Raw genomic sequence first — 19,087 nt, 5'->3', positions numbered from 1 at the left:
GAAAATGTAGTGGTTGCCTTTGCTTAAATATTGTTCAGGATAGTGGATTGTAGCTAATTAGAGAATCTGAATTGCCAAAAGTGGGAAAGTCTTGTGACCCTTTTGCTTTGGAATCATGAATGAAGCAGGACAAGAAGATTTGATTAAGGGGAATCAGTTTTATATGAATCTGGTTCCAAGTTTCAAATAATCTTGTCTCTCAGTCTTGATTTCTTTTCTTTCTCATTATTACAAATAATAATGAAGTAATATTTTTCAAGCCTTGAAGATTATAAATTTTGTGAAACTTATTAATGCTTAGGGGCTTTAAAAACTTAGGTCCAAGTAATTTATATATAATCAACTTATTAGAATCAAAATGACAGTCACATTTTTTTTAATAAGCATCACCAAGTAAGGAGGAGCATATTTAGAGTTGAAGCTGAAAAAGAAAGAAAATCTTAAATATGTGCAGTTATGGTGCCACTTAAATGAGGATGAAAACAAAAGAATAATAAATATAGGATCAAGAAGAAAGAGAAGAATACGGGTATATTCTCATCTATTTTCATAATGTGATTTATATTAAGCTGTTTATATTTCCATTAATTGTTTTCCCTAACTTTTATCATTCAATACCATTTGTTTTTGTATTGGTAAAGGGTCTAGGACCTTTATCTCCACTATAACTTGAATTAACTCTAAGTTTTTCACTCATCTAACTGCATGCCATGAAGTAAGCCAAGATAGGAACAAGAACCTAATTTGAACATGGCAATTGATGGCAGTGTGCATCAAGTACCCTATTGGATAAGACTTTTTTGTTGACGACCTTTTTGGTATTCCATCCAAGCTATACTCAAATCTTTGGCGTCAGAGATAAGAGTTGATCAAGTATCTTAAAAAGTAGTGATCATTGACGTACTCTAGTGTAGTGGCAGGTAGCTGCCAAGAAAAGAAAAATGATTAAAATTACTGAGCCTCAGAAGAAGTTACTTTTATTATATTCACTTCTCAGATCATTGGAATTGGGTTTTCAATCTTTGTTCTTTTGTGAGCAACTTTCCAAAAGCTTCTAGCTGGCTACCTGAAACATGTACTGTGGTATCAGCACAGAACATTGTTTGTATCTGCATGCTTTGATAGGATTCATACAGAACCTACTGATTTTATCTTTACTCTGGTTGGTTATTTCAGGGATCTTGTGTCAGCTTATTGGAGCAAGAGTGAAGTATCATTTTCATTACTCAATGACAAATATAACATGATAGTACTATAGACTCTTCCACTTTGTTTTATTTTCTTCATTAAATCATATTCTGCCAATCAAACCTTAACATGTCCTATATTCTAATCATTGATGAGCTTAATGTTCAAGTTTTAGGAATCAATGCACAACATCCCATTAAGATCAACCTTGCATTTTAACTAACAAAATCATTTCTCCCTTGCACACACACTTGAGCTAATTAATCTTACTTTTTGTGGAAATAAAATATATATCAAATTACACTTACCATTTTCGGTAAACAAATAGGCAAACACAAATTTTATTTATGTTATTTCCTTTTTCTATTATGTAAACATTTTCTATCTACAAATAACATTGTACCTATTAAACAACAAACTTGCATTTTCTAGGCTATATAGGAAAAAAAAGAGCCCTCTATATATAAAAAAAAAAGTTAATTACACTGACACCTCCTAAGTTTTAGTGAAATTATACAAATCATCCTTCACTTTTCTACGCCTACACAAACCTCCCATAGTTTTTATACTTTCATTACACTCTGCATGAGAAATAAGTGTAATCTTTTAAACAAAAAATGTGATAAATGCAATTAAGTTAAACAAAACATGGTATATTGTGGGGAAAAATTCAAATAATGTACAAATTAATGTATATTTATTATTTTTGTTGCAAAATGCATCAACAATTCTAAAAAAGATTGTGCAAATCGCTCTTATACTATATCGTAACGAACCAAAAATAATAAAGAGGTATCGACTCATATATTATTTGGACTTGTCTTCATAATATATCATGTTTTGTTTAACTTAATTGCATTTATCACATTTTTTGTTCACAAAATTACACTTGTTTCTCATGCAGGAGTAGTCAGTGTAATGAAAGTATAAAAATGAGGGGGGTTTGTGTAGGTGTAGAAAAGTGAGAGGTAATTTGTGTAATTTCACTAAAACTCAAGGGATTTCAGTATAATTTACTCTATAAAAAAATCATTTCTAATACTAGAAAAGCAAGTTTTTATTTTTAGTTTTAAAAGTAAAACTATCATCCTATCATATCTAAAAGATAAAAATATTATTTTTCTATTTTTATCATGTACTAACTTCTCCTATAATGGTGTGCCACTAGAGTATCTTCATCTCTAATAAAATGAGTAAGAATTCTCTTCATTAATAGAGAATTATCGTACAATAATACACAAAAAATAATATGTAATGATATATTTATCTTTTTATTTATCATGAAATTACATTTTTATCATTAAAACATGAAGAGAAATAAATGTTTATCTCTCCATTACTTGAGAGGATCATTATTCTAAAAAATAATAAATATAGTTCATTTTATGTTACATTTATTATGCCCAAAACTTATGATATAATATGGAAATACTCTTTTGTCCTGCTCCTCTTTTTGTTGTTGGGGGAGATTTTATCAACACCCTAGTTTTAAGTCTCACAACCACCTCTCATATTTTTTCACCGAAGTACCAAAAGTACCATTTTCTAATATCAACCTTATCCCCTTCTACATTTCACACTCACCCCTCACCATTCTTATGTTTCAACACATACTCACTAAAACTAAATCCCCCTACCTTCACATACCCACTAAACTCTATGCTCTCTAATTTTTCTTACCATTTTTTTTCCTTTCCAGTTTTGTTCTTGTTGTTTTTAATTGTATTTGCTTATTTTATCTATGTTTAGGATCGATTCTAACGATCTATCCAACATTTCAAAGTTGTTTAGAAATGTATAACCTATTTGATAGTTCAAATTCTCTTTAATTAGACGATGACATAAATTAGATAAAATTCATGGGGCCACTCATTACCCAACTTTTGAAAGTTAAGATGTAAGAATTACAAAAGGTGGATAAGAAACTTAAAGGTTTAGTAGATAAATACGTGGCTATAGTCAAGAAGTTTCACAATAAATATGCGAGGAGTAAAAAGTACTCATTTGACTCTTCATTCTTCTCATGCATGCACTGATATGAACCCGAACCCCTCATGATATTTGTGATCCCTTATCCATTGCCCCTTGCTTAGTGCATAGTGGGATATGTTGAGGACCATATGTCTGTCTCTTGAGCCAATACATATTCTATTCTATTTTTGTCTATGGTTTATGGTTAATAAAGTTATACATATCATTGTAATGGAATGAGAATTATAGAATTGTAGTTAAGATTATAATTTGAAGAAAAAGGGTGAAATGGTTTATTGAGTGGTGTGAAAGTGATGCCAATACAGTAGCCATCCACTCCTATTGTTTTCATAGTCCCTCTAATCAGAATCTTGTCATCTAGACGCAGTTTTGTGGTATATAAATATTGGAAAAGTTGGATCCATTCCTGAATTATTAGTCATTGCTTTTAATGGAATAGATTATGGTGGGTGGAGTGGTCCTGCATAATGTGAATTCTGACTCTTCGATAGCCTTAGAAGTTCACTCACACTTGGTTCCTGAAATCTCTTTCTTGAGAAAGCATAACATATTTCATATTTCATATTTCAAAGAGAATTTTCTTTAGAGAAAGTGTTGTTTATGCCTTGAGGAGTTTTTGATGATAAGTAGATAAAAGGTTCCAATTTTGACAAACATTATACAGGCACACGTAGCTGTTATTTCATAGGTCATAGGTGTTTGATAATAATGTATTTGTGGTGTGCATTAATTCTTAAAGATATGATTCTTTTCCACAAGATGGGGGACTGTGACATGAAAGTTCGGTCATGCTTATGCCATTTGATTTGGGTATTAAGTATTAACACTTCAATGCAAGATCCAACACTAAAGTTATTTTTTTACATAGGAAGGATGTTGAGGATCGACAAAGCTCAGTGATTGTTGCATATAAGCAAGTTTTGATAAAGTACCCTAGAGGAAGGCATTATTCAGGTCAAGTTGATGAGGTGACCTAGAAAGAATCCATTTTTTTGTTCCAGTATCATACAAGGATCTGTTGTCCCATACCACCATAAGGACTTTGTTCAACTTTGTATAATAAGTGGGCTCATCATGGGTTCCATTTCCATCTTCGCCCTGAACCAAACTGAAATGGGCTTTTACTTTAAGATTTTCAGTCCATTAACTACTTATCCACCAACAACCTTAAAATAATCCGTGGTGTACATTTCATTGAGCCTTGAGCCTGTTCTAAAAACAACAGTCACAGAGCCTGAGGGACAAAGCATTTGTTTTATATGCCCCATCTCTTTTTTTTGTCTCTCAGGTTAACTTTCAGATCTGTGGGTTATTTCTTTTTCTTTTTTTGGTTGTTGATTGGATCATCTCAATTTCCAGCAGGCAGTTTGTTGAAATTTATGAACTTGGTCCTTGGATTATTAATGGCCACCTGATAATATGAGCTATGATAGTATTATGATGAAATTTATGAGTGATCCTTATCTTAATCTTGCAATAAGAGTAATCTAGTTTTTTCATGTGGGATTATGCTTGAAATTACTATATGGAAAATGTTTAAGATTTTAGGCAATTGGGTGAACTCTAAAATTTATTGAACACAAATTTAGGTGAGTTAGATTGTAGGAATTTCTCATTTTCTTTATTTCCCTCAATTCTAACCAAAGTGACTCTAAAATCTTTGGTATCCTTTATTCATATTAGCATTCCATCGTCTTTTCAAACTATCATTTCAAATTGAGTGGCTAATATTTAGAATATCTGGTGTATTTCCACAACACTATAATCCTTAAAAATGTTTTGTTGTGATGCTAAATGTAAATGAAAAATACAGTTCCGATAAGTATTAGCTACCAAATTAGGAATTGCACCTCATATACTTTTTCTTTTGTGTCATTATAGAGGGTCCTAATCCTAATCTATCTATATTCCTATGTTATAATTATTCATGAAATACAAACAACCACACTGTGCAAATGGAGTAAGAATCTTTTTCATTAATGGAGAGACAAATATCATACAATAACATATAAAAAACAACATGTAATAATATTTTTATAATTTTATTTACCACGAAATATTATTTTTACATTGAAAATATGAGTAAATACAACCACTTGTCTTCTCCATTAATGAAAATGATACTTGTGGATCATATTGACTTTGTTCACACCTAAATGGGAATAATAATCATACTATTGAAGGACTTATTCATTCCCCACCAGCTTTTAATCTAAAGTACACAAATTTCAAAAGTTTTCTTTTCTCCATCCTCATTGATGTGTCTTAGAGGGACCTATACACTAGAACTCCACAATAATCTTTAAATATTTGGGATATTAATATGTCATGAAAAGAAAACTACTATTTCAACTGAACCAATATGCAATGATATTGATTTGTAGTCATCATCTAATAATAACTGAAGGGGAGGGTATCCTTTCTTTGAAATGCTTAACAGCTATATAGTATGGACCACATGTTGGATCAGTGTTATATCCTTGCTTCTCAGGACTATCAACTTCTTAAGGTACTTAGTTGATACATACAATTGTCTTGTAAGGCAAATGAAACATTACATGTGTATTTGTTGGGGATGGGGTCCTAGAGAAGGAGGTTGCCATCTAACACCAGCATTAAGTAACGTAGGAAATTAATTAAAGAATGACTTCATGGGACACATGCTTAAGAATCAACATCCATTTTTTTATTTAGTGGGGGGAAAAGAGAAATAGAAGGCTTCAAAGCCATGAAATACACTTGTGAGACGATTTTGAAGTATTTATCTTTTCTTCATTTCTCTCCAAAATTCAACTCGTAAACAAACTCTTAAAGTAATATTGATAAGGTCATTCCCTTCTGGCTGCTACTTGTCCATTTATTTAATTTACATAGGACCTATGTTATATTTGGAGGGATACACAAACTCATGATGAGTTGGTGTAGAATGACACGATTTAGTTTTGTGCCTAGGCCTTAAATGTCGTTGTTCTTAATGGTTGTTCCAAAACCTTCATGTGATATTGTCGCTAACTCTCCTCTCATTATTTATCCTTATTTTTCTCCAGCTACGTTCTTAAGTTATATCATATATGATTTTCATAATCTTCAGCCGAGTAATCTTATTATTGCGCCACAACTCATTATCTATAAAGATATATAAAGGCAGTCAAATAAAAGGGCTGAAATTATGTGATGGTGGTCAAATGTTGTCACTATCATGGGTTGAATAGTTAGTTAGTTCTGAAGCTGTGACATGAATACGTAGCATTGATTATGAATATGAACAGAGATGTACTTCATATACCAGTGACCTTTTTACAGTTTGGTTCAGCCTCCCATAGCAGACATTGTGCCAGGTATATCACGTTGCACCTTCACCAATACTGTTAACATTTCAAACCTACTACTTCACAAACTAAGGAGAATAGCGATGATAGACAAATATAAACAACAAAGTGTGAGATAACATATCTATAAATGGATCTTCTTGGTTTTAGTGATGATAGCAGGAAATGGGAAGAGATAGATCATAGATCAAAACAACATATAATTTAATTAAAATGAATATTTTTTTTATCGGCAATTATTAGTATGTTAATATTTTGTCATTCACAACTCCAATGGATAGTATTGACTCAACTTTTCCTTTTAAAGTATTCTCACACTCATTTAACTGCAAAATTAACTCTTCTCTTTAGGTACTAATGAGTTAATTCCCTCTTAAAAAATAATTAGCTTTAAAAATAAACTCTAGTAGCGTTTGAAATAAACTCTTCTTATTAGGAAATAAGTAATATAATCTCTAGTTACTTTGAAATATTTCTATGAAAAAACTAATCAAAATATAATAAGTCAGTGTGACTCAATTTCAACTTAAAACCTATTTTTCAACTATAAGCTTTTCATATGTAGTTAAATAAAATCGTTATTGAAACTTAGGATTAAAACCTACATTGCAAACAACTTTTTTATTCCTTATATGACAACAATTATGCAAGGGATAAGGACAAATGTAATGAGCAGCAACAATTATGAGCCAATTGACTATTGAAGGGCAGGCTTATTCAAAAGGTTATTTAGTTATGCAGAAACATAACATTCTATCTCTCGCGGATAAAGAGCTAATCTAATTCATGTTGTAAGGTTATTCACTCCAACAAATATTGCTCAAAAAAATTGAAACATTGATATTTAGAATAATAAGATAATTAAGGATTTAGTGAAACATTATACAATTGGTAAAACCTAAGCTTTTGAAACAAATAAGGAAAAAAAAACTATTTTATACGGAATTAATAGGACATATCTAAACTAAAATGTGAAAGAAATATAACTTTCTTGAAAGTCCTCTTGTAATATATGCTGCCGAATATACTTCCAGGTGAGGTCAAACCCTCTATTTTATTGTAAAGAATTTAGACAAAAACTTTACTAAATAAGTCTATGCTTATTTAATCAAAGTCTAGTCTTACCGATCTTTTTTGTTTAAACCTAAACTCATTATATGAACTTGATGAATAGGTTTCTAAATGACCCCATTTGGAGTTAGGAGAAATTTTATTAAGATTAAGAACATTAATGGTATCCAACCTTATAACCCAAATTGTTATCACTAGCTAGGAATACTCACATCTCAGTAATTTAGCAGGGTTACAATATATTTTTTTTGTGAACTTATGTGTAATAGATTAAAGTAAAAGAATTAGAAAAATTAATTCGCTTCCAACCGAGGGTTGATACATTGCTTTCACTTTGTGATGCTTTATATGTCAAGCTATCAAAGGAAGATACCCTCTATATATCTTTTTCGTTGCTCCTACTAGCTAGGGACATTGATCATGCCTAGTCCCTATTCACACATCCCAAATAAGTTAATCGATTCAGATCCATGTACTTTACCATGGCACCACCATAAGTTTTTAATTAACTAGCTTCTTGTCTTGACTAGCAATTACATTTACACCTTTTCCTTCTAAAATAACTTACCTTGATTACATCACACATGTTGGGGTGCCACTACCATCTCATTTAGGTTCGTTTGCTAGTTAATTTTTGGAGGGAAATTGAGACATCCGATACATCATTTCATATGTGTATTTCATGATTCTAAAATGTTCATTTTCACTTTATTTGTATCTAAAACTCAACTCACAAATTAACATATTTGCTGATGAAATATCATACTAATTAGGTTCTTTTTTGCAATACTCTAAGGTTAGTTTGAGAATTGGATTTTGGAGGAAAATGAAGAGAAAGGGAAGACATTAAATACAATTGTAAGATGACTTCCAAGCCTTCCATTTTCCTTTCTTCCACTCCAAAATCCAACTCCCAAACTAAACCTAAGGCCTTGTTTGGGAGTGAGTTTTGGAGGGGAAGGGAAGGAAAGAGATGGCTATTCAAAGTCTTCCCCTTGTTTGGGAGGTGGATCAAGGAGATGGGAAGGTTTTGGAAAGTTTATCAAACCCTCCAAAACCCTTCAATGACTAAATATGTTTAGTAATAATATATAATTACATATTATTGTCTATTTCTCATTGTTAATTACATTTTTAATGGAAAATAAAATAATATTCTTATATTATCATTAGTTTATCCTCATTCATCTAAATTTCATACTCCCAAACGATGATTTCCTTCATTTTCCCTTCCTAACACTTTGAGCCATCTCCTTCTCTTTCCCTATTAACTCCCATATATTTTGATAAGAGTCCACATATTTTGATAAAAGTCAACCTTTGATTATTTCACATCACTTGATACTATATGATAGAGTGCAAGTAAATTAGTACTTCTATTATAAGGTTCTTTATCCAGCCATTTCAGTGGCCAAGTTAGAAACAATTGAACAGATGAATTAATAAACATTGAGCTGCAATGTGCAATCAAACTTTCAGAATCTTATATCCATAACTTTGTACAAATTTGAAATATATAATATACTTTCGTAGAGGGAAAATGGCTGCGGGAATCATTCTAGATATTTTTTATATAAACTAGGTTATACCCATATTAAAGAACTAATTATTTTCACAAGAATAAAAAATTTAACCTTTTGTTCTATCTGGTGATCTAGTGACGCATAACACTACTAGACGAGTTGGTATCATTGCTTGATATTATGACAAAAAATAGAACCTATGGAGGGGGAATTGGTGAAGGGGTTGAGCATGTTTGTCCAATTAAAGAAGAGAAGTAAGTGCATGTTGATAATTTGCAACTTGCAAATGGACTAATAATGAAGCCATAGATAGCAGCAGAGTCTCAAAGAACCCAATCAATAGTTCCTTACATAGGATCTGGTGCTCTCCCCCATTGCAATTATTATTTTGGTACATATCCAATATCAGTTAGATAAGATAACAAGTACTTTTAATAATTATTTTTCCAATATTTTAGTAGGTAGGACAATTTCTGAGTGTGCTTGAAGAGGAGAAAACGAAAAGAGATTCTGCATTTACTGTATAAAAGGGATAAGGAAAGCAACTTCTGCTATAGACCTCAAACTCTAATGCTATTACAGCTGGGTGTTATTATTTTGTTGGGTCATATATACAATACAAACTTAGGGCAATGATATTTTCATCATCTGCTGAATAGTTTCTTGACATTACGCCCACTAAATTGCATTTAAGCAAAATGAATTTTTTAGCTATTATTACTCATTATATATGGCGTTTATTGGGCATAAATATGTGTCACTAATAACATGGTTCTCAAATGAGATCTATCTTCAAAAAATAAGTCTTTCTAAGTTTAATAATTTCAACATATTGACATTTCTAGTAATTTATTTGGTGGCATTTTAAGTTTTGCATGTACTTACTTTTGTATAATTATTACATGGTTATATTCTAAACTTTTTTATACTTATTTGGATACACTTTCTTTTGGAGACCAATTTGATGATTTGTTCACTACAAAACTCATCCTATTAAATATTTGATATACAGTGTCTAAGATGCTTCCTTGAGGATAAATGCACTAACTTCATTTGGAGAGATAGTCAAAGAGAATATAGGATGAAAAGCACTTGAGAAACTAAAAAGAAAGCCACAGTAGAAAAACAAAGAGGGGGACATAGTGGTTCTATGTTGATGTATACCACAAAGAAAGTGATGGATGAAATGTGATGGAAAAAGAAGGGCCCATTTGCCTTTAGCTATGGTATAGGGTCATGGAAAATAAAATAATATTCTTATATTATCATTAGTTTATCCTCATTCATCTAAATTTCATACTCCCAAACGATGATTTCCTTCATTTTCCCTTCCTAACACTTTGAGCCATCTCCTTCTCTTTCCCTATTAACTCCCATATATTTTGATAAGAGTCCACATATTTTGATAAAAGTCAACCTTTGATTATTTCACATCACTTGATACTATATGATAGAGTGCAAGTAAATTAGTACTTCTATTATAAGGTTCTTTATCCAGCCATTTCAGTGGCCAAGTTAGAAACAATTGAACAGATGAATTAATAAACATTGAGCTGCAATGTGCAATCAAACTTTCAGAATCTTATATCCATAACTTTGTACAAATTTGAAATATATAATATACTTTCGTAGAGGGAAAATGGCTGCGGGAATCATTCTAGATATTTTTTATATAAACTAGGTTATACCCATATTAAAGAACTAATTATTTTCACAAGAATAAAAAATTTAACCTTTTGTTCTATCTGGTGATCTAGTGACGCATAACACTACTAGACGAGTTGGTATCATTGCTTGATATTATGACAAAAAATAGAACCTATGGAGGGGGAATTGGTGAAGGGGTTGAGCATGTTTGTCCAATTAAAGAAGAGAAGTAAGTGCATGTTGATAATTTGCAACTTGCAAATGGACTAATAATGAAGCCATAGATAGCAGCAGAGTCTCAAAGAACCCAATCAATAGTTCCTTACATAGGATCTGGTGCTCTCCCCCATTGCAATTATTATTTTGGTACATATCCAATATCAGTTAGATAAGATAACAAGTACTTTTAATAATTATTTTTCCAATATTTTAGTAGGTAGGACAATTTCTGAGTGTGCTTGAAGAGGAGAAAACGAAAAGAGATTCTGCATTTACTGTATAAAAGGGATAAGGAAAGCAACTTCTGCTATAGACCTCAAACTCTAATGCTATTACAGCTGGGTGTTATTATTTTGTTGGGTCATATATACAATACAAACTTAGGGCAATGATATTTTCATCATCTGCTGAATAGTTTCTTGACATTACGCCCACTAAATTGCATTTAAGCAAAATGAATTTTTTAGCTATTATTACTCATTATATATGGCGTTTATTGGGCATAAATATGTGTCACTAATAACATGGTTCTCAAATGAGATCTATCTTCAAAAAATAAGTCTTTCTAAGTTTAATAATTTCAACATATTGACATTTCTAGTAATTTATTTGGTGGCATTTTAAGTTTTGCATGTACTTACTTTTGTATAATTATTACATGGTTATATTCTAAACTTTTTTATACTTATTTGGATACACTTTCTTTTGGAGACCAATTTGATGATTTGTTCACTACAAAACTCATCCTATTAAATATTTGATATACAGTGTCTAAGATGCTTCCTTGAGGATAAATGCACTAACTTCATTTGGAGAGATAGTCAAAGAGAATATAGGATGAAAAGCACTTGAGAAACTAAAAAGAAAGCCACAGTAGAAAAACAAAGAGGGGGACATAGTGGTTCTATGTTGATGTATACCACAAAGAAAGTGATGGATGAAATGTGATGGAAAAAGAAGGGCCCATTTGCCTTTAGCTATGGTATAGGGTCAATTTGAAGTGTATGCAACTAGTACAAAGAGAAAGAGAAAGGGGACCTAGAGAGATAGAAGGGGTTGAGATAGAGAGTTGAAGAAGAAGAAGAAATAAAGTTAGAGAGAGAGAGAAGGACTAGATGAGAGGGTCCATTAGGTGATAATGGAAGTTGCCTTCATCCTCTCTGGACTTGATCCTACAAATCTTAAATTATATTTGGTCACTTTTACCTTCCAATATTGTTTGCTTCAAGCTTCAAATTGCACCATAAATTTTGCAAGCATAGTATGATTTAGACAATTTTAGTGTTAGTGTCAAGTAGCTGCATGCAAATGGCATAGAGTGCCCTCTTGCATAAGCATCACTCTAACACTTATGATTCACCTAGTTTGCAACAACCGATTATTATAGATTACTTTCTTGACCCTTTGGTTTGTCTTTTTGACTAAAAACAGTGACACTCAACTAACACTAGAAAAAAGAATTCTAGGATTTGTTCAGCAATTAGAACGAGGTCTATTATTCCTAATCTAGGATTATCTTCATAGTTTAACATGTTTTCCTTGTTAAACCATCAATCTCTTTCTGTCAAGTGTAACTTTCAGATCTATTTAGACTTTTCATGTTGATTAATCAAACACACATAATTGTTTGAAATAGACGCTTACCCATAATTCAATAGTATTACAGTGGAAGGTAGAACCTAAGAGGCTATAACTTTCCCATATTTTGTAAATTTGTACATTGAAATATTCAGTATAAGTATCTGAACAGTTTAAACCTTGTGATTTCTAAAATAAAGTTTTGATTTTTAATTTTCTAACACACTTGCTGACATGATTCTTAAAAATTAAACACAGAACTTTATGCTTCTATATCTAAATTAAATTAAGCTATTTTAAGTGAAACCTGCAGAGATTGATTGATTATTGGACATGTGGGCAATCAATGGATTCCTTGCAGGTACAAAATTTGATTGAAGAGCATAACAAGATTAGGAAAAAATAATAATGATGAAAAGCACTACTATGATGGAGGCATTAATTGGTTAAAGTTAAATGAGAATATGATTAGGAGAAAGATATGAATTAGTACTAAATTTAGAAAGGTGTGACCACAAGACATTAATCCTCTATGGAGAAGAGAATCTTATGCTAATCATCAAAAGTACTCACTCACTCGTATCAACGCATTGTGTCCACGACACACGCGTCTCTCTCCAGTTTGTGGTGAAATTTTGTGTTCTCTCGCAAAACTTCCTAGGTACTAACACCTAGTAACAAGTGAATGAGACTCCTCTCCAATAACAATAACAAAGAGTTAAGTGATGTCAAAAACAAAAAAAATGTTATAAAAATCTGCTCACACATAACATTCAACTTGTGAATTATCTCATTGCATTGAAGAGGTTGATAATTAAAAACGAAGAGTATTAGTATTATATTTATTCCCAGTCTCATAATTATTACAAGTATTCAAATTAAAAAAACTCAAACCAACCAGACATTAGTCTAATGGTGTAAGGTCTAACTCGATATACAAAGTCGATTGTTCGATTTCTGAGAGCTACACTTATTGGAAAGGACAATTATGAATCATCGAATTAGATTAATTTCTTATCCAAAAAGATGAGAGAATGTAATAATTTTTTTAATAATCCTCTAAGTATAATTGATCTCCATAAAAAGTACTGAAAATCCTAGAGAGTGTGTTGTATTTTTTTCATTCAAATGAAGATGAGTAATTATGAGTTTCCTCGTAATACATGACATATCATCGTATGACATGTCAGATCAAAAGCTCCACAGAATACCACGTGGCATTACCCACGTGGGTGGCAACGTATTATGTTCACGGGGCCAGAAAAATGAAATGCTCAAGCTCCCATCACTATCTCAAATCTCAATATTAAATATTTGTTAGATAAGTTTTTTTTTATTGTTAGGGGAAAGAAAGTGAAATGCTTAAAAATCAAGATATTATGAAACTAGAACATAGCATTCAACCAAAGTAATCATATTCAATCCCACCATAAATATCAAACGGCATCGTTTTGGAGGTGTTGGGACACAACCACGTGGCAGTCATATGAGTAGGGTCCAAAGCCCACAGCCTCAATATCAATTCATTCACCAGCCTTTCTCTCTCCTAATAATTCCGACCACTTCATACTTTTTTGTTATCTCATGTCATAGAGATGTATATACTAATAGTGTATGAATTTTATATATTATCATTATATTATTTATTACTGATATTTAATTATGGTTAACTTTTAAAAAATGTAATTCAAAATAAATAATGGATAATGAAACATATGTGTATAAATATTCGGTGTATAGATTTTACGCTATTCTTTGTGTTAATATTTATTTTATTTTTCTCCTATATATACACATTCATTCAACTCCACTTTATCCTTAACAAAACAACTACAATATTTCACTCATTCTCTTCTCTTTCTTTCACTCTCGGTTTCTAGTTTCTATAATAAATAAAAGGAGCGCACTTTAGCAACACATATAAGTGTTACAGGGCCTACTTTGTTTACGTCTAAAGCAACTTCATTGCGTACTTTAGCAGCAAAACAGAACCATTACTATTACTTACTCTGTTTTATTTGAGTTCAGAACAGAGTGGCCTAACAATAAGAACATCATGTTGCACTGTCTCAACACTTCAGGGAATGTAGGTGGAACATGTTCAGATATGAAAGTGTTTGAAATACAAAGATCAAGGAAGAAATGGCTACAACAAAACCACGAAGAGCAACAACAACAACAACAACAACATCATCAAGGATTGATGATGATGATGATGGGTTGTGGTGATTCAGTGCTTGGTGATGTGGTGGCTCAATCAATGAAATCTGACCCGGGTTTGGAAAATGGGTTACCCGAATTGGGAATGTTTGAAATGGGATTCGGGTCTTCTTTATTGCCACGTGCTTCTGGGTTTGATGTTAATTCCTCTGTTTCAAGGACTTGTAGCAGAGACATGGCTTTACCAACGCAAAAGAAAGAAACATTCAAGAAGAGGAAAGCTGAAAAGATTCAGAATTCAAAGGTATGTAAATTTAATAACACGTTAATTTACTTTGTGTTAGGTTTATTCAAGTGTGAAGTCTACATCATATATGATGAGAGAAATGAAAGAGTTTATAAGTAAAAAAATGTTCATGTAACTATATTGTTAAGGCTTCGGTAATATGATGTCTCACATATGGCTCTTCATCGTGGTTGAAGGCTCCACATTCAAGGTCGGGTCCAACACTTTGTTTTTAAGTTACAATCGTAGTTATCTTATATTTACTCGAAATGTCTAATTGCGGCCTCAATGTGGTTGCGTAAACGATTAGAACTATAACATTTATGATTGGTTTTTGTTATCTTACCTTAATGCCTATGTTAGGATATGATCCTGAGGAGTATGAATGGAGAGGGAAATACTATTTTTACGATTAGTTTAAGGATAAAAATGTCATTCCTGAGATGTTGGTGTTTGGTTCGTGTTGGATTAACGAACTAATGATAACAATGAATGTTATTGATTTATGTTTGTTTAGGTTGTAGCAGAAAGTGATAGCAAAGAGAAGAAGATTAAAGTAAGTGGGGATGAAGAGGAATCCAACAACAAGAATACAAAGGCAAAGGCAAACACAAATAAGAACAACAAGGAAGCGTGTGGTGAAAGTTCGAAGGAGAATTCGAAAGGGTCTGAGGTTCAAAATCCAAAGCCCGATTACATTCATGTTCGAGCACGCCGTGGTCAAGCCACTGATAGTCATAGCTTAGCTGAAAGAGTGAGTACAAAATTCACAAACCTTCTTAATGCATTTCTCTCTGTAAGGTTCAACCTTTACCATTGGGAACTAATTGCAATTAGTTTTGTTTTTGTGCAGGTTAGAAGGGAAAAGATTAGCGAGCGGATGAAGTATTTACAAGATTTAGTGCCAGGTTGCAACAAAATCACAGGGAAAGCTGGAATGCTTGATGAAATCATTAACTATGTTCAATCTCTTCAGCGACAAGTTGAGGTTAGTTTTAAAGCACTTCAGTCCTTGCCTTTCACATTGATCTATAGGAAATTAGGCTATTTTTTTTTCCCTTGGTACATTGGAGAAGTATTTAGAAATTACATAGTTATATGTGTAGAAAACAAGATAAGACCATTTGCAAGAAAATGGTAAAGATTTTTTGAACATGAAGTAATGTGTGTAAATATGTGTTGATGGGTATTACTCTGAAAGTTTATATGGTTTCAATTTGAAGAACAATTGAAGTGTTCATGACTTACTCTAATATTAATTTATCATAATATGCAGTTCTTGTCAATGAAACTAGCTGCTGTAAACCCAAGGCTTGACTTCAACATTGATGATTTGTTTGCCAAAGAGGTAAGGGAAATGAAGATACCAGAAGTTCTTTAGCTCAATTACATTCTATGACTATGAACATAATTAGCTATAACTCAAATAAGCAATTTTGTTTGATGTACTCTTGTATTTGATCCTCACAGGTATTCCCGGCTTGTTCTTCAAGTTTTCCAAACATCGGGGTGCAATCAGACCTAACTACTACTAACCCTGCATATCTTCACTTCAATCCAGCACAACTTGTTTCATGCTGTAGTGGATTAATGAACAACATGGGAATAAACCTTTCAGATCCGGGGCTTCGTAGGACTACTAGTGCACCTGTATCTTTGCCTGAAACATTTATTGACTCATCATCTTGCTTCACTGTAGGTTTCTCCTATGTATATCAGTATATGTGTTATTGTTCTAATGATCAGTTTTCACCAATTGATCTTTTTCATGTGCACTGCAGCAAATTTTACCTTCCTCAACTTGGGAAGGAGATTTCCAAAACCTTTATAATAATGTGGCTTTCGATCAAGCGCGAACAGCATCATTTCCTTCTCAACCATTTACAGGTAGCTACAAATTCATCACTTGTCAAATCACTTTTTTTTCTCCTTGGCCTGATATCTTAATAGTAGAAAGTAGATGCAAAGAATAGTGGATTTTCATAGATATGAGAGCCCCACAGATATTGATAAATGCATAGGATTGCTTAGGCCTTTTTTATCAAAATGGAGATTTTTTTTCAGAAGTATCTATTAATCATTCAGTTATACAGCCACTTCTTTTATCTGCTTCCACCTTTCCCATTACTTTCACTCCATGAAAGTGGAATGAAGTTTTTTTATAGCTAAGTTGTTTGTAATAGAAGACAAAAATCACTTATGAGATTAGCAAGTTAATGGGTAGAGAAAGCATGAAGCTTCTCCTTTTGAAAATTCTCTTAAGTTATAAGGCCCTAGATCAATATTTTTCTTCAAAAACTTCTACACTTTTAGGCCATTCCACAATCACCTTAATTTTAGGCCACATATATAGTTATTTGTTTACCACTTTAGAAGTAATTAAACTAAGCTACTTCTGAATATAACATCTCTAATTCAGTTGTTTTATATCTTGCAGGACTAGTTGACACTAGCAATCTAAAGATGGAGATGTAGAAGAGATCTTGTATTATCATTTGTTGGATGAAGTGATTCATTCCACATGCTTCTTATCAAGATTCCTTTTCTTTTTAAGTACATAACATAAATTGGTTGTATACTACTACATAGTATGAATAAGATCATTTTAGTATCTGTTAACTTCAGTCACATTCTTTTGGATGTTTTAAGTACAACATAACCAAAAGGAAAAAAGATTGATAGTGATTAGCAGAATATGTGACCAAGTACCTAAACCAATGTACATAAGAGCCATGATGATTTGTTTTCATCTTTAGTTCTCTCCAAAATCTGAATATTTGGTAAAATAGAAAGTTACATAAGCCTGATGCAAAAGTGACACTTAATAATATTAATCTATACTATAATAAATAAATGTAGAGGTGATGTTGTCATATCATATTTTACACTTATTAAGAATTTATATTCTTATCTTACATCATAATTTTATCATCTTTCTAAAATTAAATTTTTTATTTTCATTAATAATAAATTTTGTATATTATTTTTAAATGTTCAGTCTATATTTAAATATATTATTTATGTGGGTATTAATCTACAATAATAAATTTAACTAATTAAAAATGGTTAAAAGTTAAAACACTTCCATCTATTGTCAAACTAGTATGAATACTATTCAGATTTAACTTAAGTCAAAATGTAAGGGTATATTCACCCTTAATTTAATCAAGTGTATAATTATAAATCTACAAGTTAGGTTGTCATCTTACTTTACAAAATAATTTAACAATTAAGGGTTACCCATTTGATAAGATTGTGTCCATTTAATCAATTTTTAGAAGTTTAGAACCACTTAAAGTTGAATTTTCGGAATAAACATTAAAGGTAAGGTATTTTTAGAAACTAAATTCTTAGGTATTTATGTCCTCCTTTTGATTAAACTACTTTTCATCTCACTATTAACTGTCCATTGCCTAACATTCACTACCATTGAACAATTTTTGGAATTATCAACCAAACTTTTCCTTTTAAGCTTGATAGAGCTTCTTTTAATCATAAATTACTCCCGAAATATGTTTCGATAAGGAAAAGTTGTATTAATTGAGCACAAGGGGTACACATCCAATACAAGAGAGAAAACACTAAACTAAATTTCAACGAGCTAAACTGAAACAATCTTCAATTCCATCTACCCAATTACAATTTGATATGTATCATCAAATTTTATCCAAATATATAATCATATGCATGTGTGATATCTTCATCTCTTCTTGTAAGATGAATCCAACATCCTTAAATGATTTATGTGTGATGTGATACCATGAAAATGTAACATTCCATCTTACCTGTCTTGGTGCAAGGTCACATGCTGCTAGTGTGTGCAAACCTTTAATGCAAGTTTGTGAAACTATGACTTACTGAAAAAGCAGAAAGCTAAGTAACTGATAAAGTGATAATGCAGAAGCATAGGTTTAGGTAGAGCTTATAAGATTCAACTAAACCTTATCCATTTAGTAGTTGGATGAAATGGAAAGACAACATTGAACATGCTTGAGAGAGACATAGCCTATGAGCCTGATACTGGACCATGTAAAAGCAACCTTTGGGGACAGAATAATTGTCTCTTGATTGAGACATAGATAATTAGGCCACAG

The 19,087-nt window shown here is 31.8% G+C and overlaps 1 protein-coding gene and 1 long non-coding RNA gene across 2 annotated transcripts; one reads left to right on the top strand and one right to left on the bottom strand.

Moving 5' to 3' along the window:
* On the top strand, positions 14,371-17,617 carry LOC109325924 (transcription factor HBI1-like). The gene is made up of 7 exons (XM_019558539.1): positions 14,371-15,011; positions 15,511-15,747; positions 15,847-15,981; positions 16,270-16,341; positions 16,464-16,688; positions 16,775-16,880; positions 17,431-17,617. Exons 1-7 carry the CDS (start codon positions 14,604-14,606, stop codon positions 17,466-17,468), a joined length of 1,221 nt encoding a protein of 406 aa, XP_019414084.1. The 5' UTR covers positions 14,371-14,603; the 3' UTR covers positions 17,469-17,617.
* On the bottom strand, positions 16,343-17,431 carry LOC109325925. The gene is made up of 2 exons (XR_002105199.1): positions 17,299-17,431; positions 16,343-16,922 (listed from the first exon to the last, which is right to left on the bottom strand). It is a non-coding gene; the product is annotated as an uncharacterized LOC109325925 (long non-coding RNA).

Source organism: Lupinus angustifolius, chromosome LG13, assembly GCF_001865875.1.
Source record: "Lupinus angustifolius cultivar Tanjil chromosome LG13, LupAngTanjil_v1.0, whole genome shotgun sequence".
Lineage (NCBI taxonomy): Eukaryota > Viridiplantae > Streptophyta > Magnoliopsida > Fabales > Fabaceae > Lupinus > Lupinus angustifolius.
Note: the sequence above shows the minus strand (reverse complement) of the source record. Positions and strands in the feature narration are given on the sequence as shown.

Bases quoted from the DNA above. Each gene is read 5' to 3' on its own strand.
- LOC109325924 (XM_019558539.1), top strand. From the start codon at position 14,604: ATGTTGCACTGTCTCAACACTTCAGGGAATGTAGGTGGAACATGTTCA. The intron at 15,982-16,269 runs GTTAGTTTTAAA...CATAATATGCAG, and splicing joins CTCTTCAGCGACAAGTTGAG to TTCTTGTCAATGAAACTAGC. The intron at 16,881-17,430 runs GTAGCTACAAAT...TATATCTTGCAG, and splicing joins TCCTTCTCAACCATTTACAG to GACTAGTTGACACTAGCAAT.